A 26,281-nucleotide genomic window follows, 5' to 3' on the forward strand; every position below is an offset into this window, starting at 1 on the left:
TAGTAAATCTGTATGCAATATTTTGAGAATTATCGACAATTTTAAAGTTGTCTAAGTGCCGCTAAGCCTTTTTTTAATGGCTGCCATTGATGTTTACATTTGAAACAGGAGATTGGTGGATTTGTTGCCAATCTAGAGAAACTTAGCTTCGCGACAAAAAAGATAACGCATTCATTTATTATTGCCAATTAAATCATGCTTAATTCTTTCTGGAATTTTTTCGAGGAAATAAGTGTTTCAGATTTACTTCGTAATTTTTAATATAGATATTTTGAGTTTTTATGTATTTTTGCCTTCTCGCGAAGTAAGAACTGAATTAATTAAATGAGAAATACTCAATCGTCTGTGAAAAAATCTTTTTTGTTTTGTTTGCTTAATTTCTTTTATACATCATTCTAGCTTTATTATAGTATTTGAATAGAACATGTGGCAACGATTAGATAATTCTATTCTTTAAATGATATAAATTTTGTGCATTATGAGTGATAGTATAAACGAAATATATAAGTTAGCTGTTATATAATTATTGGATTATATAACAGTTAACTTAGTTTCCATTATATAATTATTATATAAGTTAACCGTTATATAATTATTAATACTGTTAAGTGAATCTAGCGCCAGAGTGTCGCTATGGTAAACAAATACTAGAGTGAATTTTAAAGAATGCATTTATTCTATTGTGGTTTATGCGCTGTCGGCGAAGTAGATTTAATTCAATCCAATAAGTTTAAATGATATGCAAGAAAAAATGTGTATAATTTAATATTCCAATACAAGGAAGTCATGTGGTGTACACATCAGATTTTTTTACCACATGACCCCAACGCATCCGGAGACATACAATCTGCGGGGGTGGAACCGTGTCTTGGTACACCAGGGTACCTGGGCTGAAGACCCTACCCCTTGTAGAACAATTTTAAAATTGCGAAAGTAACCTATCAACTTTCTTGGACTCAAAATTTGGGTAAAAAGAATTAAGTAAAATTTTGACAAAGTTAACGAATAATTAAATTGCAAAATTAAGGATAAGTTATAAACTAATAATAGCAGGAAAAGCTGTTGAGCTGGTGAACATGTTTACTGAAAATGTGAACATGTTACTGAAATTCATAGCAAAAAATAATTACTCACTATTAGTGTATTCTATAAGTTTCTGTACGGTTTGGAGTACTGTTCCAAGTTTCTGTGCAATGTTTACATTCTGTAGAAAACTATGTATTTCGAGTATGATTTTTCCAAGTTCTTGGATGTTCAGGTTGGGAAAACACGATAGAAGTCCATTGAAAATGCTGGGCACAGAAGTTCGGTTATTTTTAACTTCGTTGCTGTAGCTGGTTTTGTTAGTCGTCTGGGCTGGGCGATTGCAACTCCTGGGTAGTTGCGGAAAGTTCGCCCATGTTGTTTCCGGTGTAGGTTGACGCTGGGTCCTTGGTTGTGCTTTCCTTTCAAATCGCTTCCTGTAGGCTTCGCACCCACGAAAGCTGCTCACATAGTCCTTTCCGCAGTACATACAACACTGCTTTTCGTCAGGTGTTTTTGGTGTATAACTTGCTACGATGGGCTCCTCCACATTTCACACATCTCTCAGGATTATTGCACACGTGCTGGGTGTGACCAAAGGCGTGGCAGCGAAAACACTGCGCAGGCCTTTTCATTGGCTTGTACTTTTCTACGCGAATGTCAAAACTGAACATATAATTCAGTTGGTAGATCTGATCTCCCTCCAGGTTAAGTTTAACTTCAATGAAGAAGATCGGAAGCTTCACTTGGGTATCATTCCTTTTGCTCACGAACTGCTTCACTTTTACTACCGGAAACTTTCGTCTGGTAAGGTCATTCAGGATAGCCTTTTCCTTCATAGAAGCAGGAAGATCTTTAATGATTATCCTGATGCTCCTCTCACTCTGCGGTTGAAACGTATGAAGCGCAATGCCCTTATCACTGAAGAGGTTTGTCATTTTCTTAAAATCCGCTTCATTCTTGACATGCACATGAATAGCCCTCATCTTGGCACTAGATTCATGAGGTTCAGCACAATTCTGCGCAAAAAGTTCATCGATTGCTAACCAATCAGGAGTGTCAGTGGGGAACACAATGGGCGGGGACGTGTCAACTGCTAGCGCTCCTCCTACTTCATTTTCCGTGCTGGCATGATCTAGCATCTGGAAACGATTACTTTGAGAAATATCCATTGGCTCCGCGACTTTCGGCACTTTTGCTGGTTTTGGAGTGACTTCCACTCCATATCCTTCTCTAGTTTCCTCTCTGTTTCCTTCTTCTGTTCCGTGCTCCCAAGTCCGCAATGCTCTAACAAACCGTCAACTCCTTGCTCTCAGATTATTCTCCTCATGATTTCAGCTTTTCGAAATTCAAACGGGTCAACTTCAGGCTTGCTGCTAGCAGAGGATAAACTTTCTGCTTCCAACATCATCTTTGCTTTTTTGCTCTTACTCTTTTTCGGCTTCTGTTCCAACAAAAAATCCTCTTTCCGCAGTGGGAAGGTTTGACTGAAATTACATCTCAGATTCACTTTCACTTGGTTCCGCATCTGAATCGTTGGAAGTCCTCCAAAAGGACATTTCGATTTACCCGAAGGTAGGTTTGTAAAGAAATAATTACTGACCGCCTAAGCTACTAAGTCAGTTCTTGGAAAAAAATTTAGGAGAAATCTACTTTTTTTTCCCCTTCTGAAACAGGTAAAAACTAATAACGTTATTTATAAATTAAATTTGATACACTTTAAATATTCTACTGTATTAAAAAGTATATCAAAATTGTATTTCTCTATTTATAAATATACCCTTTTCACTAACATATATTTGTAAGCACATCTTTCACTCGGAATATATTTTTAGCAGTCCGTCTGACTTCAACGGAACGCCACTTTAAAATTATATTTTTGTAAGAAATGCCCTAGAAGCTGAAGATTAAACTCTGATAAATTTTTTAAACAATAGCACACTGAAATAAGACCAAAAAATTTAGTTTTAAGAATTCATTTACTTGATAAAGTATATAAGCCATATATTTTGCTTTTTTTGGTCGTGAGTTCAAATCCCATGTTTTTTTTTCACCCCATCTGCGACATTCTTAACTCCGTGTTCCAATTTAATGTATATTTGTGTTTTATAAGTTATTTCCATTATTATGTGCATTAAATATGATGTTTTATTTGTGCTCTTATTTATTTAACTTTTCCCAGCAAGATATTTTTTAAAATTATAATATAATACGAATTTAAAACATAATCCCTGCATATATACTTATTTTTTTGTTTCAGTTTTATGTGAATGTACATACATGTGCTGAGACTTTGGAATGTTCCCAGCTCTAATTTTTCACTACCAATTAACATGAGACAGTATTAATGCCCTAATCATTTTTTATAAAACATTAAAAAAATTATTATAATAATTGCTTTAAAATTCAGTCCTTCCAGCTGAAGTGCAGAAATTAATTAATGAAATATTTCCATTTTCTTTACGTTATATATATATATATGTATACGAGATGAAAATATGTCAGTATGAATGCCTAGCAGACATCAGACCACATTGATAAAAAAATATGTAAGCAAACTTCTAAATTTTATTCACTATAACCTCTTTTATTTTTTATTTCATTTGGGAACATCATATATCTTTTCTAAAAATAGCGCTGTAAGTCTAAAGTGCGTCATTCAAATTAATCGTGCGATCTTGCGTAACCCTTAATGCAGATGCCTCTTGACCAGAACTGATGTATGACTTTTGCTTGTGCTTTCCTCTTGGCCAGACGCCTTTCTGCAATCGTGTGTGCTGTTACATTCGCTTCTATGGCAAAAATATCAAAATTAATGTTCTTTAATAGGCACGAGTAGAGTGCCAAGTAATTGTGGCCACAAAATGAGAATTTGTATAAAAAGGGAATTTAATCCGGCTCCACTTCTTCTTGAAAATGGATGGATGCTCTAAGCAGGGTTGCCACGCTACCTGGAAAACCGGAAAAATTCAAAGAATTCGGAAATTGACCAAAAAATTCAGGGAATTTAAGTGTTTTAGTCAAAATTTGGAAAAGTCAGGGAATTTCATACAACGATTCCGCCAAAAAAGGCGAGTTTTGCGCCAACGTCGGAAGAGATCACTTTTTTGGCGAATTGTGTGTCACGTGAGTGTCATTCGGGCAGCTGGCATAAAGCCAATTTTTGCAGCTCCAATTTGATTGTCTTTTTAGAAAGGCAAGCAAGTTTCCCGCAACTTTTGGTTTCCAGTAACCTCGAGAATCGCATGTGCAGTGCATGAACTAAAGAAAGTACCTGTTCTCGTATAAAACAAAATGGGTTTTATCCTAGTATACGGTACCATGAAGGTTAGAATTAAAAAAAAATATGTATTATTAAGAAGGAAAACCTCTCTGCAACAGGCGTGGCTCGGTTCCATCATAGCGGGAAACAGCTGTGCATGCGCGATATAGTATCTGTCGCCAAAGCTCGAAACCGGTGTCGAAGTTCGAAAGTCACGTTATCAAGAGTTCATAAAATGAATATCGTTTAAAATATCTTTAAACTCTAAAGGAAAAGAAAATATTTTTTGACGCAAGTAAATTAATTCATGGATTAGTTATTTTGACGGGGGAGGGGGTCTACGAAAATCCATTTTTAAAATTATTGCGAAAAATCCAAGAAAAAATGTTCTTTGATAAAACGTTTCTTCTTGGATTTTTCGCAATAATTTAAAAACGGATTTTCGTAGTTTTCTTTTTTGTCAAAGAACGTTTCTTCTTAACACGTGTTTCTCAATTTCCTGTACACATCGCGGAGAGGGAAATTCTGGCCGTTCCGTCATCAAATGCCTTGGCAAATTTTCCCTCCGCTTTTTACATAGACGTTCTTTGGTCAGAATAATCTCCATGTATGGTACAGCGGGATTTGGCGACATGATGATGAGCAGCAAACGGCTCATTTTGTTCTTGGCGACAATTTTCAAAATCATGCGAAAGCCGTATCGTATACTAGGATTTTACCGCAAAAAAATTTTTTTTTTCTTTTCTTTTCTTTTTAATAAATACCTTGTCATTTTGCAGTAAAATAAAAAAATTGTAATCAATCGTCTAGGATAACCATATGTAACTATATTCGCTAAAATATCGTTGAAAATTCTAATTAAATTTTTAAGTAATTATTTTTATGTTATTCATATCATTTAATGTTGCTTCTTCCCTCTAAATTTATTTATCATTAGTAAATATTTCCAAATTTCAAGAAATTTTCTCTGGCATAATCGTGAAATTAATTCTAGCAGTATGATGACATCATGAAATTTAATGCACATATTTTTTCCTTATGTATGCTGCGAAATAAATATAAAATACCTGAATTTAGTAAAAAAATATCATTAAATAGATTTCTTTCTTTCGTTTAGCTGCAGAATGTCTGCAAAAAAAGCCTTATTTTATTCCAGATTGGGCAGATTCAAATTTCAATCTTCAGTGGAGAAAACATTTCCTATTATAATTATATTTGTGTTTTCAAGTGTTAAGGTGCCTTTTAAAGATACACCTCACGCAAATTAAATTTACCTAAAATCTAACCTAACTTTTAGCATTGCGTTGTGATTTATAAGAACCGGATTAGCCTCGTGTTGAACTGGGGATGATCGTGAGTAATAATTAAATAAAACGTACAGTTGTTATCCAATGTATATATCTTAAATTTTATTAAGTTTTTTAAGCGGAAAAGTAAAAATTATCAAACAAAGTGTACCAAGAATAATTAAGAATAAATGTCCTCTGGGATTTATTGAATAATTAAGTGAATTTGCTACACAGTACAAGTAATACCATAATTAATTTACCTCTTAGCACAGCCAACGTACGTTACGCAGATAGACTGGAATTTTCTCGAAACATACCTGGAAAAGTCAGGGAATTTCATTCTCCTCTTTGAGTGGCAACCCTGTCTAAGCATCAAGTATCTACGCAATCAGCATTTCTACGCATCTACATCTCAGTGTTCTTATTTCAGTGCCTCCAATGTTCTCTGATTACATTCTTCGACCAGTTTTAAGTATGAAGAAATCTAGATGGGTTTTAATTCTGTGTTCACAGTGAATCATGGGAAAAGTCCTATTTCACCGAAAATTTTAATGCAAGTTTGTGCCGCATTCTCAATCAAATCATTCATGTCGTGTCACCGAACCACAGTTTCATTACATATTAATTTAAAATTAATAAATAAAAAAATTTTTATGTATTATGAGTAAATATAACTGTGCATAAGGAATAAAATGTTGTTATGATGTTTTCTGGAAAACCCAGTTTAATTAATTTGTAAATGAGACCATCGAGTCAGCTCTATCAAGGAAAACTGCAGCTGTACTGGCTTTTTGCTGTAATCCAGAAGGGAGAAGTTCTGTAGCTCTGTAGAGTTGATGTACAGTTGAGTAGTATTTGCGAAATCCATATTGCTCAGGAATTAATATTCCTTGTTCTTTAGTATGGTTTAGGATTGCTTTTAGGATGATGGATTCAGCAATTTTACCGCAGGTTGGAAGTAAGCTAATTAGTCTGTAGGATTCAGGTTTACTTGGCGTTTTTCTTGGTTTGGAGATGGGTATGATAATAGCTGTTTTCCACTGAAGAGGGAAATATCAAAGATCAATAATATATTGAATAATTCTAATGAGCCTGAATAGAATCAGTAATTCCATTTTTTATCATTTCGTTGGTGGCTGTCGATTTCCAGGACTCTTTTTCTTTTTCATATTTTCGTTATAGCTAAGTTCGTCTGCCAGATTAACAGCGATGGTATTGTTTGTGCGTGTTTGTGATAAGAATTGTGTAATAGTATCCGTGACTGTTTGTTCTGTGTCAGTATCAGATACGCTGTTAGTGATAAACTGAGTAGCGTAGTGATCTGCTAAAGAATGAGCTTTCTCAGTTTCTGTGTATGCGATTCCCATCGGGCTTTTAAGGGCGGAATATTCGTATAACATCTTTTGTACTTTGAAGTGGCTTTCCATAATGAATTATAATCAGCGTTAAATCATTTAAGGTAATTAGCCCAGCATTTGCGTGTGTGCTCTTGTGTAGTAGTTCTGACTTGATGATGTAGTGCATTTAGCCTAAATTTTCATGTGGATGCCTAGATCTTTGCCAAATTTTTCTCGTGTGGTTTCTTTCTTTCTTTCTTTCTTTCTTTTTTTTTTTTTTTTTTTTTTTTTTTATGAGATCTTTGAGCTGTTTATTTTGCTTTATTTTATCCTCTGGGATTGATTTTGAGTTGGTATGATAGGCTGTGCAGAGGTCATCGGAATTCTACTAAAACATCTAACTCATCAGTCGTGTGTGCAGTGAGTGTGGTTTAGAGCTTTGGTATAATTAGACCAATTTGTAATAACGGCTCTTTTGTCTGGTGTGATATGGCGACTGATCTCCATTTCGATGACTACCAGATTATTATCCGAAGATAGTTCATCTAAGGATGTTATGCTGGATGGGTTATGAATATTTTTCAGAATGAGAAATCCAGCGTTAGGTCTATAGCGTGTTGGGGTGGGTGAAGCTGCAATAAAAAGATTGGCTGAAGTTGCAAAATTAAATAAATGTTTTTCACTAGTATTGGTTGGACTACAGTTCCATGCACAATGTCTAGCGTTAAAATCCCCACCTACAATAACTCTATTGTTGAATTGAAATATTGTTCTTAAATCTGAAATGTTATGATTCACAAGTGGTGTGTTATGAACATAGATGGAGACTAAAGTGATGGGGGGATTCAGTGGGTGGAATGATGTTAATAGGTACAGCCTCTATGAATCATGGCTAAAAGCTGTGGTAGTGTAAGTCGATGGTGAGCGCTTTATTAGAAGTATAACTCCTCCAGCGGTTCTACCAGTTGTAGAGCTATCATATCTGTGTTGATCATAGTTTGCAATATGAAATTTGAAGTTAGGACCAAGGATGTGTTCTTGTAGGAATAAAACATCAGGACTATACTCATTTATAAACTCCTTGAGTTCTTGTAACTTTTGAGAAAGGCCACCTGCATGTAATGCAGGTAATGGTATTCATTGTGTGGGTGTAATTATTCATGTTGTTGAGCTCTTCAAAAATTAGGAATATTATGGACATTTTTTCCATGAGTGTTTCTGCGTTTTTAAGTAGAGTTAAAATTTTTATCAATTAGTGATGTTAATTTTGAAAGGTTTCTTATGCCGAAAATACTTTCTAATTCTTTGATAGTTTTAAAAAGTTCCATAAATCCAGTAGAATTAATATTGCTTGGGTTTTTAATATTACAGAGTTGCCAACTCTCCTGATTTTCGACCTCTCTCCCGCCAACCCGATTTACAATATATTTCTCCGGACTTTTTCTTATTCTTAAAATTTCTCACGATTTTTATGCAACTTGGCTTAATACTTTGTTATATGAATTAAAAAAAAAAAAAAAAAAAGGTGCTTTTGGATGTCTGAAAGCAATTGAATTTTCTCTACATTATATCTAAAAAAAAACTTTGCAAATCAGATAGCTTCTGCTTTGTGAGTGAGAGCATTATACGTATCCAGAAACGTCGTTCTCCAGTTCTCAATGGGCTTCGAGCTCCACTGCGTGTCAGCTGGCATATATTAGCCAATGAGGACAAAGCAAGTTGTTATTTGGACGTTCTTTAGTTATTTCATTCATTTTGTCCTGAGTTGTGTGAGTACACATGCCTTAGGGAAATAGTTTTAGAAATTATCATCTTTTGTTACGTCTGCGAGAAAGGTGAAATACTCTTGTATGTTTCAAAAATAGTACACAGTTGACTTTCCTTCCATTATTTCCTCAAGGAAATGTAATAAATTTGCGATGTGTACCGCCTGTCGTTGCGATTTTTCGATTTCGCATGGTAGAAGAGCGGATGTTCTCAAACATGTGCGTATACAAAAACACAAGGATAACATGAGTTGTTTTTAAAAAAATGAAAAATTAAATTTTTCTTCGGAAACAAAGGACCAAAAAATTATTAATGCAGAATGTCTGTTCTCTGCCTTTTTACTGGAGCACAACCTGCCACTGAACGCATCGGATCACCCTGCAGCTTTATTTAGAAAAATATTTTCCGATAATGAAATCGCTAAGAAATACTCAAGGTGCAAGAATCAAAACAGGTGCAATTGTTAAAGAAATGGGTTTGAAAAATAAATCTTCAGTTATTGATTGCATTAAAACAGCTCCGTTCTGCCTCTCTACAGATGGAAGCAATAATACCCATTCAAAACTGTATCCAATTGTTTTTTCTTTTTTTTATCCAGAGTCTTCAGAAATTGAGTGCAGTTTACTTTATGTTCCCACTTTAGAGGGACATTTGACAGGCTTTAATATAGCAAAATCGCTAAGAAATACTCAATGTGCAAGAATCAAAACAGGCGCAATTGTTAAAGAAATGGGTTTGAAAAATAAATCTTCAGTTATTGATTGCATTAAAACAGCTCCGTTCTGCCTCTCTACGGATGGAAGCAATAATACCGATTCAAAACTGTATCCAATTGTTGTTTCTTTTTTTGAGCCAGAGTCTTCAGAAATTGAGTGCAGTTTACTTTATGTTCCCACTTTAGAGGGTCATTTGACAGGCTTTAATATAGCACAACTAATTATTAAAACTTTAAAAGAAAATGCAGGCCCTCTGGATAATTGCTTAGCACTTGGTGTCGATAATGCACCAGTATTGGTAGGCTTGGAAGACTGGTGTTGCAGGCATCTTAAGAAAGGAAAATTCAGATTTTCAGATTATGAGGTGCACCTGTCACCTCTTAAATTTAGCAGCTGAAAAGGGGGCATCTTCTTTACCAATAAATGTGGATGAACACATTGTTAATATTTATTATTATCTTGAAAGGAGTTTTAAAAGGAAGGAAAAATTGAAACAGTTCCAACAGCAATTAGAAAACTTGGATGAAGTTATAAAATCAGCTACAAAGGCATAGCTAGGGTTTTCAGTGCCTGGGGACAACTGAAGATCTTGCGCCTCTTTCTATGTGCCAAGAATGAAAAAAATTTCATTTTAAAATTTGGTAGCATCAATTTGGCGCCCTTGGATGCTGCACACGGGGGCAGATGTCCCCCCTTGCCCCACCCTAGCTATGCCACTGATCAGCTAGGATTGACATCCAGTGGAGTTTAATTGGAAAACTGAAAGGTGCTGATGGAATTTTAAAATATAGTGAACTGTCTAGAATTGTGTTGGCCATCTTGACAGTTTCCCATAGTAATGCAGAGTGTACGAGGATTCTCAGTGTTGTTGCAAAAACGAGGACTAAATTTAGATCTAATATTAGTGATGACACATAAGAAAACCTTTTATTAGCGAAAGCAGGCCTGCGTGGCAATTGCTGTGAACAAAATTATGAAGTTTCTTAAAGAAAGCAAAATCTGCCGCTGTTTATAACATTTGTACGAAAACTGATTAAAGTGTCTTTTTTTTCTTTTTTTTTTTCTTTTTTTTTTTTTTTTTTCTTAAACGATGCAAGTAATAAAAATGTTTTTTATGTGTAAGGTATTTTTGTGTTGCTTGCATTTAAGAATTAGTTACTATTTAAAGTTAATTCATTATTAAAAACTATATTTTTATCATTTAAAAAGTCTTTTAAACATTGTGAAAAATCTCATGATTTAAAAAAAAAATCTCCTGATTTTTGAGTGTCATAGGTTAGCAAGTATGATATTATTAAATGATGATGTAGCTTGAGAATTCAAAGTTTGAGTAGTAGTGTTGAGATTGGGTGTTTGGGTTCTGATTGGCTAATTCTAATATGAAATGTAGTGAGAGTAGTAATTCTAATGCAAATACTAGTAAAAATGTAAAATATAATGCAATTAGTAATGATAATGTCTCAAAATTCAATATAGCCGCCACCTGTTTCTACCACCCCTGGCAGCCAGGAAGTAAATAGAAGAGAAACAAGTTCTAGCGAGCATGTGAGGAGCGTCCTCCCCTTCCGCAGTTACCATCTATTCCGGCAATTCACGTTAAATCAAGCAAGCAGTGGAAGACGCAATTAAATTTTTAAAGTGAGATTGCCCCGATTATTCAGAGCAGGCTCATTGGTCCCTATCTAAAATTGTTCGTTCAAACCGAAATTGAGTTCAGGAAGGTTACCCGCTGGATGAAAAAGGCTGGCATCCAGTACAAGACTTAAGATTTACACTGGGTGATTAAAATTGTCATTAGAAGCCTCCGGTTGAAAACGAAATTGAGGACGTGAAAGACAAAGTCGAGGCGATGGTCTTTAAAGTGCATCAGTGCTTCCGGTTTATACAGCCACGTTCTAGACATCCAACGCCACTTGTTTATTTATACGTACTCCCACACACCTTCATCAACCATCTGTTTTCTCTCCATGACATGTGGAGCACAGAGGTCAGCATTGAGCGTTATCGCGGCCGCAAAGGGGCCCTATTCAGTGCTTTCGGTGTCAGGGTTTCTTCCACTCTTCGGAAATCTGCACCTTACCAACCCGTTATGTGAGATGCTCTGGGCCAACTAGGCTTCTGAATGTACCACACCCATGGATATTCCTGCTACTTGCTGCACCTGCGGAAGAGATCATCCGGCCAACTTTAGATCTTGTCCTGGTTTCCGAGGCAATCAAGAACTCCTGGCAAAAAATCCACGCTTAAGAATATGACCACTGCTTCGGCAGCTCCATCTCAGGTCACTACAACCACCCCAGCAAATGCCGAACCACCAAGACGTCCCACATATACTCGCCCCAGTGGTGTTAAACCGCTGAGTTATGCAACCAAGGAGAAAGGATGTGATTTCAGACATGATTTTCAGACCAAAGCGGTAATCCCAGCAGTCACCTCAGCAGAGAGGGCCAACTCGGTCGATATTTTCGCCTCCACTCTAAAATGCTTGATTGATATCGCCGGCGACCCAGCGGTAGACAAGCATATTCTGCTACTTGCTTTCAAAAAGGCTATGCCAAATCTTAGGCAGGCTGACGCTTTAATGAGAGCATTCTATATATATGAAAGTTATATTGAACTTTCAGACTAATTCGGCTAAGCTTTTGGCCTATGTCTCCTGTTATAATAGTAGAACCTATAATTTATGGCCTAAAATTCAGTTCTAAACGGGAAAAAAGACCTGTTACGAAAAGCTCGTTTTGAAAGAGCAAGGAATGTCCGTGGAAGGAATGTTTTTCCTGTCAGTGAATATTGATAAACTTTTAACAATTTCAAATCAACTAATCATTGCTGGCGATCTAAATTCACGCCACACCGCATGGTTTGGTCCTAACAGGCATTAATCTAAATTCATGGGCTCAGAGCTCCCATGTGCAGATTGTAGCTCCTTCTGCCCCGACTTACCACCCTGTAAGAGGTAAGTTCTTGATCTGGCTGCTTTTTATAATGTTTACTTTCAGCATCAAATTCTGATCACTACCCTGTTTTGATTACCCTAGATATTCAAAATTAGAGGAGCAAGTCTCAACAAATTGGGACGATTTTTGGTTTATTTTAGAACGTACAGCTACCCAGCTATCAAAATTTCCAGCAATACGGACTTTTACAGTGTATCAAAAATATGGATCCTTTACTGAAAGAAGCAAGAACCTATCACTCATCCGGGCGCTAGTCTCCCGCCGGATACTAAATAGAAAATTAAGCGGCGCAACTACCTGCGAATACTTTGGCAAAAAGCACGTGATCACATTATCCGTGCTCAATTTCGCAGACTGCAGAACGAGATTAGGTCTGAAACCTTTTTGCGAAAACAAGCGGAGTGGAAAAACTACATTGAGACCCTAACGACTGATGACAAGTCGCTTTGGCACGCTGCTGCCCGACTATGCAAACAATATAAACACATTTCGCCGCTTGAAACGGCCAATGCTAACCAAGTGGCTTTTATAGACACTGACAAAGCTGAAGTAATTGCTGATAGCCTTGCTACACAATTCAGTCCATATAACGATGACTACTGTAACCGCCCGGTTACACAGTGGCGAATACACTCACGTGTTGAACATTTCTTAACACAACCCATCATGCCAGATCTCAGGCCGACTGATAAAACTGAGGTGCTAGAGCTCATTGATAAAATGAAGCCAAAGAAGGCGCCTGACATAGATCAAATTTCGAATCGCGTGATCAAAAACTTCCCCATAATGTATATTGTATGGATTACGGTTTTGATTAACCTTATGCTTAACAGGGGTTACTTTTCTGACTGTTGGAAAATTGCCGCAGTCATTCCTATTCCAAAACCGTGTCAAAATTTAAACCTCTCCGTCAATTACAGTCCTATAAGTCTTTTATCATTGCTCTCAAAAATTTATGAATTTGTTTTACTTAAACGCTTGAATGAATTCTGCCATCATCGAAATTTAATAATCAAGTTCTCGCTCCTCCCCCCTCTCAGACCCGAAGCTCTTGCGACATGAAAGCTGTTTCGCGAGTGTTTCCGCTCTCGTGTTGTTAACATAACATGACCATTTATCAAGGAAATTTCGATGCTTTTCAAAATTCATGATTTAACCTCTTCAAAATTGATTCTGCCCCGTTTTCGACCCCAAAATTACTAAATTTAGTCCTTCAGTATTTTTACTTTTTTTGACTGTGCTAGGCAGTTATTCATTTGTTATTTTAACATTTTGGCACTAAATTTTTACCTCTTTGCGGAACCCTCTTTTTGGCTGTAAAAATAATTCTTTGATGATGTGGGGATAAAGGCTATAAGACGTAGTGCCTCGCAATAGATCCCTTTCTTGGTGGTTCTGATTGGCTGTGAGTGTTGGAAGTAGAGTTTTCTGTGAAGTTTGATTTTTGTTAGAAAGATTTTCTGAATATGATTTATGGGGCATTGAGCGTTATTATTTCTGTGTTTGGGGAATTTCTTGCAACCGCTGTAGGATGCGGGAGGAGATTTCTGACAGTTTACACCAGTGGAATTTTCCATGTGACCTTTTTGTGGGCATGTAGCTGGGATGTGTTCCCCGATGCATTTGGCACAACGGGGAGCGATGAAGCAGTTTTCTGAAGAGTGATGCCATTTTTGGCAGTTGTGTCATTGCGGAATGAGATTCTTGCTAACATATTGTTCAGTTTGTACTATGAATAACGACATGTGTGTGATGTTGAATAGATCCTCTACATTGCGTGTATGTAAAATTTGAATCTGTGAAAGTGGCATGATTTATCGTGTTTTGTTGCGAGTCATTTGTACTACTTTGTGTAGTGTAAATCCTTCATCTGTTAAAATGTCTTTAATTTTTTTTTCGATTCCAAGTCAATGGGAGTCCTTTAATCACTGCTCTTTTGATTGGAAGTTGGTGTTGGCATTAATGATGTAATGTTCATCGTGTTTGTCTTTTAGGTATTGTGTGAGTATTCTGTGGTCATCAGAAGTTTTAGGTAAAATTTTAAAGAATCCTCTGCTAATTTTGCCGGAAAATTTGACTTTTGTTGTGTCTGCGAGGAATTTTAATTACGGGTTGAATTTGTAGTTATCCGGGGGCTTGACCATAACTGGTGGAACTGATTTTGTTGGGGGATGCAGTGCAGGGTCTGTTTAAATTTTGGCTCGAGGTGGAACATTGGTTTGTGGTGGTGGTCGCAGTCTGGGTGTTAATAGGAATATTATTAGGAGAGTAAATTTATTTTTAATAGTAATTACAGTGGGTGAGTCTCCAAAGCTATTGGTTCTTGTGTGTTTTGTATATCAAGTAGGCTTAACAAAACTATTCTCATGTTTGGAATTATCATCAGAATCATCTAAAATTTTATTTTGCTTTCGTTTAGCGTTAAGATTTAAATTAGCATTTAAATTATTAGCAAGGCTATCTAATGGGTTCTTAGCACAGTGAGACGTATGAAAGGCTCACTTACCCTTCAGGTGCTCCAATTTCTTCATCTTATCACGAATATTCTTCGCCAGAATAGAAGTATATTGGTCCGGATCCGAGACTGCTCGTACAGCATTCATTTGAACTTCAATTTGTCCGTTTTGCTCGATGCTCGCTTCTAGCAGGCGTATTTCGAGGTTAGTTTCAAGAGCAGCTGTTTCATAGTCCAAGTCCGAATTATCCGTGTTTCCGTTCTCCATTGTAGAAATATCCATATTCGTAGCAGTATTATTAGGCTCACATGACATCATTTCTTCTACGCTTAGGAATGCCTTAACTTTGCTTGGGCTCAAGAGTACATCTCCATACAGTTTGTTTACATTTTGACAGCAGTACCGAAAAGATTATTACGTGCATTGCATTTTTGTTGCTATGATATTACACATCTTACAATTCTAGTTTTCTTCGTTTCAAAGAAAACAAGTGATAATTTTCCCGCTTCCGTTTCACTCATGCGCCTCGTTCAACGGAAAAAAAAACCCGTAAGAACCCCGCCTAAACGTTATTACGCTAAGAGAAAATGATATCATCGGAAATTATATCCAATCATAAGCACGGGTTTTTCCCTATGCGTGTGGCGCGGTACAGAATGCTTATATGCTGCCCGAAGGCAAAGGAACATGGTTATTCTCCATCTATCAGAGAGAGAAAAAAGAGCAACCTTCACCCACCGAAGGACCCTTGAATTATTACAGTCGGGAACTTTGAGGAGCTATTTTTGGATTGCAGGAGGGAAGCGCTAGTTGAGCTCTTTTGTGAGCACAAAAAGCATCTGTTAAAATTTTGAAGTTATACTGAACAGTTAAAGGAAATTATTTAATTTCTGTCTAATTCTCGTAAGAAAAGAGTAACAAAGAAGAGTTCTCTGTTAAGGAGCTATTTAGCAGTCTTAGAATATTGAAATAGATTAATTATTTTAATAAATGCAATAAAGAAAAGAAAACGCCAGAAACAACGATTTTTTGCATTATATAAAATCATTTCAGTACTTGTACTACAGTCAAAAGTCGTTAATCCGGACTCGTCGGGACTTCGGCGATTCCGGATTATCGATTTTTCCGGATTATAGATCATCAGTTTAAATCTCGTAAGATGGCATGCAGAAATTCTAAAATTAAAAATATGAAACCGTAATTTATAAAATAATGAGCAATTATGATCTAAAGGGTATCACAATTTACAAACAAACAAAAAGCTTAATATTTATTTGTTTACTTTATTAAACATTTCTTTCAATGTAAGTTGTTTAAGTTGCTTCGTTTTATGTGATAATACTTTCTCTTTAATTCTATAAACAGACATAATTTCTTGTTCAGTTACAAAGTTCCGCTGTTCAAGTCCCGTTAATTGCTGTGCCGAGAATACCGACTAACTTGTCAATCGAAATGTTTTCGTTTTCACTAACCTCTCTGTCACATTCTTCATGTCTTTATCCATTTTTTGCAGCAATTCCACTTTTTGTTTGTTGGACATCGAAACATACTTTCGTTTTGTAGATCCTTTGGAAGTTCCAGCATCGGAAATTCTATATGACATAATTGAAAGTTCATGTTTACTTTTATAAAATTGCTCTTACAGTCTGCAAAAAATAATAAGCGGGATCCAATTTGAAGTTTAAGGAACAACGCAATCATTAACATTAACTGAAATATATAATTAGATAATTTTAGCTTACACCGTCCGTTATACATTAAACGCGCAGGCGAAAACGTATTCTGCACTTGCGCACACGCATATGCGCAGCAGTCAAGGTCTTACGCGCACACGTAAAACGCCTATGCACATGTGTTAACGCGGCGCATGCGCAGAAAGTTTTTAGCTTTGAGGTCCGGATTATGGACGTCCGAATTAACGACTTTTGACTGTATTTACAAATCCTCCAACTGATAGTCATCCAACTTATACCGCCTCCTCAGGTTTAATTCAAATTTTCATATCCCTATCAGCCAAAATGATTTAGACAGAGTACTTAATGCCTGCTCTTCTAAGACAATGCTTAATAAAGTGAGATGTCACACAAAAACATCGTTAAACTGCGTTCGGCAGCGGTCAAAATGGATATTTTCGTTGAAATAATGATACTCGAAATTTTTCGCCATTACAATACCTCCTTTCTACTTCTCGTACAAGGATGTAAAAAAATCACAAAATTGTCTCTTTTTTTTAACAAAGTATTTATACAGAAAATCTATACAGAGAATTCAATCATTGTTAAACATTGCACTTTGGTAATGTTTTAAAATTCATTTTAATAAATCCTACACAAATTCATATTTACGTACTTTCCAGAAGAAATCTCTTTAAAAAATGTTTTATGTCCTTATAATTAGACTTGCAATGGTATTTATTTTTCTTCCTCTAGCGGCCTATAATTCAGATTACGAGTTAATTAGATTGCTCCTAGAAAAAGGAGCTTATGCTAACATGACAGACAAGGAGCGTCGAACAGCTGAGCATTTGGCTTGTCAAAGTGAATCTTCAGATAATATTAAAACTATTTTGTATATGTTTATATGTTTTTTCATTTACGTTTAACTTTATGATAAACAATAAAACAAAATCACAAAGTAGTCTTTTTTAATATAATATTTATACAGAGATTTCACTCATTGTTAAATATTGTACTTTGATAACTTCTTAAAAATATTTTTAATAAATCGTACACGAATTCCTATTTACAGACTAACTAAAAAAGTATCTTTAAGAAAATTTAATTTTCAGAAAATTTCGTATATCTTTATAATTGGACTTACAATGATATTTATTTTTCTTCCTCTAGCGTTCAATAATTCAAATTTCAAGTTAATTAGATTGCTTCTAGAAAAGGGAGCTGATGTTAACATGACAGATATAAATGGAAAAACAGCCCTGCATTACACTTGTATAAAATCTTCAGGTAATGTTAAAATTATTTTAAATATGTGTATACATTTTTCATTTACGTATAACTTTTGTAATAAACTACAAAACAAAATCACAAAATAGTCTTTTTTAATAAAATATTTGTACAGAAAATTTATACAGAGATTTCAATAATTGTTACACATTGCACTTTGATAGGAACTTCTTTTAAATCTTTTTAATAAATCATAAACAAATTAGTGTTTACTTACTTTCTAGAAGAAATCTCTTCAGCAATTTTTTTTTTTTTTTTTTTTTTCAGAAAACTTCTCATACCCTTTTAACTGAAATTTAACTTACCTTCTTTTAGCGATCATTTCGGATTACGAGTTAATTAGATTGCTTCTAAAAAAGGGAGCTGATGTTACCAAGACTGACATATATGGAAAGACAGCTCTGCATATCGCTTTTGCAATAAAACCTTCAGGTAATGTTAAAATTATTTTGAATATGTTTATATTTTTTTCCCTTATATACTCAAATAAGCTATGTAAAAGAAAAGCAGTTACCGTATTCAATGTTTAATGAAGAGAATAGTAAATGAACGGTTAATGGCATTTGTGCACTGGTATTACTACTATTAATACGTTTAGACTATTAGGAAATTGCAATTTGCGTAACGTTATTACCAATTTGTAGGCAGGATGCTTAATTATATCAAAATATCTAATTATAATAAAATACCTCCGTTAAAAAATAAGAGCTCGGAAATAACAGAAAAAATGAATTATAGTTACAGTCAAAATACCTTTCTGGTGATATTTTCTAAAATCTGAACGACTATATGCCTCCATTAGAAAATACGAACTGAGAAATAAGAGAAATCAAATGAATTATAATAACAGTCAAAATGACCATTCTGGCGTACATTTCCAAAACCCTGAACGACTATATTTCCTGTCAAGTTTTTTTTTTACAAAATGTGTATTATTTACACATTTTTAGATATGAAAAAGTACACAAAAGTCCTAAGTTTTAGGAGTTAAAGTAGAATAAAAGTGTATGCTTGTTAGATATGAAAAGATACACAAAAGTCTTTTAAGATTTTTGAATAAAGTAACAATGTTTTTTAGGTATGAAGAAAGTCTAAAAGTGTTAAGTTTTTGGCACAAAATATAAGTAATATAAAAATGAATGATATTCTAAAGTTTCCCAAGTAGTACGAATATTCACCATTTATTATGCCTTCATATTTGAATATGTGATTTCTTTGATTAATGATTTTGATTGTATTAAGAGGTTCAGGTAGAGGTTCAAATATCGGCAAAGTTTCTTTTATGACCCCACTGTAGACAACTTTAAGGAATTCAGTTAGTATAATTTCAGAGGTTCAGCCAGTAATTATTAACAACTGATATGAACCTGCATAAATCGTTCACATCTCTTAGTTTAGGTTAAAATAACATGCCAAATCATGATTATTGGAGAAGTCAAACGACAAGATTCAGAATTATGCGTAAGACTTTATTTTGCTATAAAAAATTTGCTTGCTTGGAAATTTTTTTTAACTGCAAGTATATTCTGAAATTATCATCTGGTATTTCACAATTTTATTTTCATGCAAAATGGCGCTTTTAAAGCAGTAATGGACGGAAGGCTGCGTTTCTGCTCTTTTCGAAGAAAATTATTCATATTTAGTTATTAAAAATGCTGTTAAAGCCATGAGATTTATATCTAAAACAACGATCAATAGTATTGTCAATAAGGAAAGAAAAAAATGTCAAAGTTTGGCTTCAAGAAGAAAAATTGTTCAAAATAGATGTCTAAGGAAAAGAAGGATCATTCAAATCCTCGGTGTCAACTGTAAACAAAGTGATTAATGCTGATATGAATGTTAAAAAGGTGAAAAAACGTAATGGCAATCGTCTTTCTTCACGACATATCGCCGAAAGCAGAACACGCAGCAGGATCCTCTATGAGAAAAAATTATTCCGACAAAAATGAAAAAAATGCTGTCACAGTAGATGAATTTTGCATATATTAAAGTGAAAGCAATAAAATAATATGCATTTATTATCAAGAAAGAGAAGAAAAAATCTTAGAACATGGTTCAAAGAATCTAAAGAAAGTTTTTCAAATATTTATAATTGTTGTTGGTTTTTGATAGAATGACAAATGAAAATTAAACAGAATACAAAAAACTGTTTAAGTCAACTCCTAATCACCAGACACATATTCTACACCCAAATTTCAAATACGAAATACCTTCTCTTTACCCACAGTGCCATCAATCAGTAGAACTGCATCAAAACAAAGCACATAGCAGAGTCCACTGTTCATTTCTTGGAACAAATGGAACAAGAGATGAGTATCAAAGCTATACCCTTCACAAATATCCCTACTAAATCTCCCGGTGAATGATTATTTGCGAAGTTTTGCGTTTTTGACTTTTTAAAAGCGGATTGTCCTGGAGTCGACCTGCAACCCTCCTTGGACTTCGGAAACCTGTTCAAGAGGAATAGGGTTAAATAACTCTTCCGTTACTAAAAAAAAAGCTTAAATGTTTTTGAAATTACTGTGTTTAAAGATAGTTAAGAATAACGTTTACCAAATGGAACATTTAAAACACAAAAGGTTTAAGTAAAATATTTTTGCAGTTAGAATGAAAATGGTATAAAATATGTGCTAACAACCTCTGTATATGTAAATTTTGCAGGACTAATTTTGGGGTGCCTTTGAAATACTTGTTGTTTGGTTTTTCCAGTAATATCTTAGTTTATTGATCAATAACATAAAAACTTTAAAAGAAAAATTAAACATTTTAAGCTTTGCTGAATGACAGGGCACTAATGCAACATATTCATTGCTTTTCCACTGCCTGAATTAAAAAAAAAAAAAAAGTAGTGGCAACATAGTATCTCCAAATTTACCTTTAAAATGCACAAGTAAAATACATTTCTTTTCTCGAGTGATAACATGTCTTTTGTTTTCTAGTTTTTATTAAATTTGAAATATAAATCAATTACGCTTTGCAGATTGGCAATACAAAGTTTTTAAATTGCTGAGCTTTTTAATCAAGAGTTCATTAAATTTGCATAAAAATGTATAAAGAGTGTGGAACCCCTGGAGGGATTTTTCGAAATCTTATGTATGTCTCCTTGCTCTTCCTTTGAAAGTCAAGTGTGCAAAATTTCATCAAGATCTTGGTAAAACGCAAATCCTTTTACTCCGGTTTTTCTTCTTAAAAGCATTATGCAGGTAAGTTCTATTTGAAGTTATAGTGCATAGTTTCTGTTCTGGAATTCCCTCAATAGATAATGTTGATTATACTGTAGGATTCTGTGTAATTCGAAGTTACAGTGGAAAGTTATGAATCTTAAGAATTAATAAGCGAATAATCGCTTGAGTTCGTGTACAAGAAAAAGCAAGTAAGAAAGGAAATAACTCTTTATTATTCCAACTAAAGTTCAACAAAACTTCTTGGAGTTGTACAATAAAGCCGAGACTTGGGCTTAAACTTAAGAGACTAAGAATTAAACTAAACTAATCTTAACTAAGATGTAGCCGAAGCTAACACGGTTCTAACAGAGTTGGCCCCTTAACATTAATTGACTGCAAAGCTATCGAGGGTCTAAAGTACGGCCGGGCGTAATAATAGCTTACGAGAGAGTAGTCTAAAAGAGCGGACGTGTGCAGCCAGAATATCTGGTATCTCTCTTACTAAGACAGAAGAACTTCGCGGTTAATTACCGCTCGTTCTCATCAGCATTTAGACGTGATTTTAAAGCTACGTTCTGGCCGGAAGTGGTAAGTTGAAATTAAGAATCGATAGGAAAGGAAGTTTAACTCAAAATTTAACTGTTAATAAAATTAACATAATCTTTACAATACTAACCAAGAAAATAATTCTTATTAAATCTCTATTGCTACTCCGCAAAAATCTATGCAATTTCCGATTGTAACTAATATCGATATTCATTTTCTTATTCTTGAATTTATTGTATGCTTAAAGCTATTTATTGTATTGCTAATTTACTGTATGCATTATTTTTCAGCAACTGTAAAGTTGTTAATTGAAAAATCGCCGGCATACATTCTTAACCTTGTTGATGATTATGGGAATAATCCTTTCGACTATGCTTGTGGAAGACAGAGTCCAGAAATTCTTAAATTTATCTTGTCACGAAACAGTAGTGTGGTTGTAAAAGACTCCAATCGAGGTGAAGCTCTAATGCGTGCTGTAAGCTATAGTGATGCAAAATATGCAATGCCAGTTGCATCTATGCTTTTAGAGGCTGGTGCGGAGGTAAGTAAACAACCGAAATCAATGTTTTTAAATAATAAAATACACGGCTTTCAGCACAGGTAACAGGTGAAATTGTATCCGTACACCCGAGAGGCTTACATAGACTAATTGGATATTGTCAGTGTTTCAGCACATTGGTTGCAATCTTTCAGGAGAAATAGAATATACCTAGACGGTGGAAAATCACATACCAATGCGTAGTTGGAAACGCTTTTTTGGCGCAGCAGTGATGATGCAAAACGCAAAAAAAGGGAAGGATTCGAACAAAGTGAGAAAATTTGTTTTTCCTTAGTGTGGATAAAATGTTGGGACAGCCACTGCAGCTTTCATGTTCGTCTGCTCCACAATCCTCAACATTGCATCGACAGATGTGGTTCGGTGCAGTGCCCGGGAAGTTCGTCAAACCTCATTTGCATTGACTACTTCCTATGGAAGTACGTCACGACATTGTTGTTAGAAAACCCCATTAGCAGTGCTGAAGAACGTGTTGCAGGCATAGTGGCAGCTAATGGGGATTCCAGCATTTTCCAGAACATCAGATCCTCCATGCGCTGCAGATATGTGGCATGCATCGCAGTCCGGGTTCGTAATTTCAAACACTTTCTCTGAAGGCAATCGTGGACTGTTTTTATTTTTTGGTTTCTGCTGTACAAAGCATGATAAACTTGTTTCTCAGACCCACTTCGTGTTTGTCCTTTATTTGTTTAGTGTTGCCATTACGACGTCAGGAAAGCGTTTCCGACTATGCATCGCTTCGGGATTTTTCATCGTCTTGGTGTACTCTAGCCCCCCTGAAAGTATGTAACCATTGTACTCAAACACCCTATACATAGTATTACTTGTTTAACAATGTATGTCTTTTCCCAAAAATTACCTAATTCCTGATTTATATTTTGAATATAAATATAATGATATTCGAAGGAAATATAGCCAATTTTTTTAATTAATGAAATTATTTTTCCAATTCCATATCCATTGCAGTCATGCAGGGACAGGACAAAAATATAGCCAAATATGGCGACAAAAATTAGTCCCCGAGAGAGTTGCCAGATTGGCGATATTTCTCCAAATTAGGGAGAAAGACATTTATTCAATGTTAAATAAACTTGTTCCTGTATTATTCTTTTTCCGACAGAGCGTCGTTTGTCTCAATCTTTTCATGTTACATTATACAGAAAAATGGAACAATTTCATGTACAAACTCCCCAAAATTATCCGTATATATGTATTGTATATGGATATGGAGATATCGTAACAATATTATATTTCTTTCAACTAAAAATATATTAGTAAAATGATTAATGCCATCTTTATGTGCGTTACTTGAATTACGGAAAAGTTATGTAAAATGTTAATATATTACATGGACAAATGTTGTCCAAATATCTTTTTTTTTTTCTTTTTTTTTCTCAAATTCGGAATTCAGGAAATTCGCAAAATCTTTCTTCAAATTTTTTCAAGAACAAATATATCATTCAGATTCAAAAACATTTAGACTATCTAAAATTTGAGAGTTTTAACAGCGTGTTGAAGGAAGCTAAATTTGTCTTATCCAAAAACGTTTTTTTTTTTTTTTTTTACGGTTTCTTACACAGAAAATGAAAAACTGATATTGTAAAATTTTCGGATCAAATATTCCCACTGAAAGCAGATGAAAAACAGAGATACTCGGTATTGACAAAACTGATAAAATCACTTTTAACTTGCTTATATGGAACCATTATTTAAAGCTTATTCAATTATATGAGTGATATTCAGTCAGAATGAAGAACGCCCTTGAGCAGTGATAGCTTAGATGCTGCACAGTCCGAAATATTATTTATTCTCATTACCTAACACTATAAAAACATTTTGTTCAAAAATCGTTCTGAGAACTATTGGTTAAAACCTTCTGGATATTTGATTGCTTAACTAATAGTTTATTAAAATTCTTTACATTTCACGATCCATTCTATTCTTTCTATCAGTTTCTCATAAAGCCATTGCCTACATCAAAATGTCTGTTCTGAAAACTTTCAGTCATTAGCAAAGAAAAATGCAAACACAGTAGTTTCCCGAAAGTAACCCGCCCTACCAGGAAAAGTTAGCTTAACCAGAAATTATTTTTAAAATTGTGTAAAATTCAAATAGGTATGAACGGATGTAATGAAAACATAAATTCATTTAAAACTATATATACACTCTCTCCTTTGCTAACTAAGTAGTTTGAAAATGGTGTATGTAGATATGTATTTTTTATCAGTATTCTGAATTATTTGAAATTACGTTCGATAATTGATTTAATTTTTGTAAATGTTAAAATGAGTTAATGCAGTTTCCAAAGTAAAGTTAGGAATAAAGTCCTTGCACATAACATAGATTATCTTAGAGAAATATTTACGTAAAATGTTGACAAATTATATCAGCTGATCATTACTACAAGATTTAACCTTTTGAGGCCGGGGCTTTGGTAGCAGTAAAAGCTACCAAAGGACGGGGAATCTTGAACCGAATGCTTTCCCCCTTTAAGAAATCACCTCCTATTTGCAACAAAGATTCCTGTGTGTAGTTTAATGGATTCTCACAGGGGTGCATCTTTGTCGCAAAAGGAAGACCTTTGAAAGAGATAAGTGATTAAAACCCTAGGGACGTCAAATTTGACATTTCACCCACTTTTCAGCTTGGAAAAGGGGGGGGAAAAGACATGGCCAGTAAAGTGGACGATCCTGTCTTTTCAAAGAGAGGAATCTATGGCCACTATAATGGCCATCCCGTCTTCAAAAGGTTAATGGAATCATTAAATTGGAAAATTTCTATGATTTTGATCTTAACTATTCCAGATAAAGTTGTGCATTTCATTTATTGAATCGCTTCAACCTGAGGTTTAAGGAAAATTTTTAAATCATGTAGGAAAACTTCTTTCCTGCTTGGATGCAAAAACTAGGAAATGAAAGGAATGAGGTGTTTTTCAAAATAATAACTGCTTCGAAACGTTATCCTGAATATACACAAAATGACTTTAATTTGAAAGAAAGGAAATAAACGAAAACCCCTTTTTTCATTTTTCATCAACAACTTGGGGTGAAATTTATTTCTTGTTATTCAAATACATTAATTTGTGTGAAATTCTATTTATCACTTTCTTCCTCAGATTCACCATCGGTTACTGATAGCTGCTATAAAAAGAGCTGGCTCGGTATTGAAAGATACAGCAAATTATCCAGCATTTCTAGATTTCTGTATGCTGCTGATAGACCGCGGATGCGACCTCAATGCTGTTGATTGGGACGGGCGGACTGCTCTGCATGCTGCAGTTGTGACAAACCAAGAAATACTTGTTCGAAAACTTCTTATTTCGGGAAAGGATATCGACATCGAAAAACGTGACAGCCAAGGCCTCACTCCATTACTCTATGCATGTCGATATGTATACTGGAGAGTGGCAGATTTACTCATACTTTCCGGTGCTAGTTTAGAGGGCCAAAATTGGGAAGCTGTCTTCGAAACTCAGATAAGCTGCAAGATATTAAAGGACCTACGAATAAAACTATTTAATTATGTTATTGATAATTCGAAGCAGTGTCTCACGTTAGAAAATTTGTGCTATATAACTATAAGAAAAAACATCCAAAATGTAGAAAAAGATGCTATTAAACTCGGATTACCTCCATTACTATCAAAACACCTACGACTTATATACACCTCCAACTACATGTAATGGAAATATGTAAGATGGTTTATTGGTATATGCATACAAAGGATGTTTATGTGCTGCAAACATGCTACGTCATTTCTAATTATAGGCAAATTTCTTAGCTCAAAAATTTAATAAAGCAGGATAATCATAAGTGTCAATTTTTTCCCGTCAAAAGAGTGGATCCTTTAATTCATTCATTACATTGAAGCAGCATTTCCTGTTTATTTCCACACAGTTGTTTTAAATTTTTTGTAACACAAATAAGCCATAATAAAGTTTATGTGAACAACAGCTGTAAGCTTTGTCTCTTCTATTCCACATACTACATTCTACAATGAACTTAACTAGATTCTACAAGGAACCTGGCGAATTCTCGAACAGGCGTAAATGATTTGCCAGCACAGAAGAAAGGTAAAAATAACCCTTTAAATTAATCCAAAATGAGAACAGAAATGCATGATCATCGTGCTTTAGGAAAACACCATCAACTAGCGGTGAAATAACATAATTTATTTCCAAGTAATCAAAATAACGTAATTTAATTTGCAATAAGACGTTATTTCGTTTTTGCGAAGCTTAGTTTT

General features: G+C 34.7%; 1 protein-coding gene across 4 annotated transcripts in view; it reads left to right on the top strand.

Annotated features, from left to right (window-relative positions):
* The window catches only part of LOC118181859 (uncharacterized), a 64,135-nt gene extending 38,140 nt beyond the window's left edge, over positions 1-25,995 (top strand). For all 4 annotated transcript variants that reach the window (XM_035351075.2, XM_035351073.2, XM_035351074.2 and 1 more), the window contains 4 exons: positions 17,654-17,770; positions 18,086-18,202; positions 21,771-22,021; positions 25,152-25,995. In XM_035351075.2, the coding sequence (XP_035206966.1) occupies positions 17,654-17,770; positions 18,086-18,202; positions 21,771-22,021; positions 25,152-25,718 (1,052 nt within the window). In that variant the 3' untranslated portion in view covers positions 25,719-25,995. The remainder of the gene's footprint in view (positions 1-17,653; positions 17,771-18,085; positions 18,203-21,770; positions 22,022-25,151) is intronic.
* The last annotated feature ends 286 nt before the right edge of the window (positions 25,996-26,281 follow it).

Source organism: Stegodyphus dumicola, chromosome 9 (assembly GCF_044657685.1).
Source record: "Stegodyphus dumicola isolate Sdum_Otavi_A_Nest chromosome 9, ASM4465768v1".
NCBI classification, from domain to species: domain Eukaryota; kingdom Metazoa; phylum Arthropoda; class Arachnida; order Araneae; family Eresidae; genus Stegodyphus; species Stegodyphus dumicola.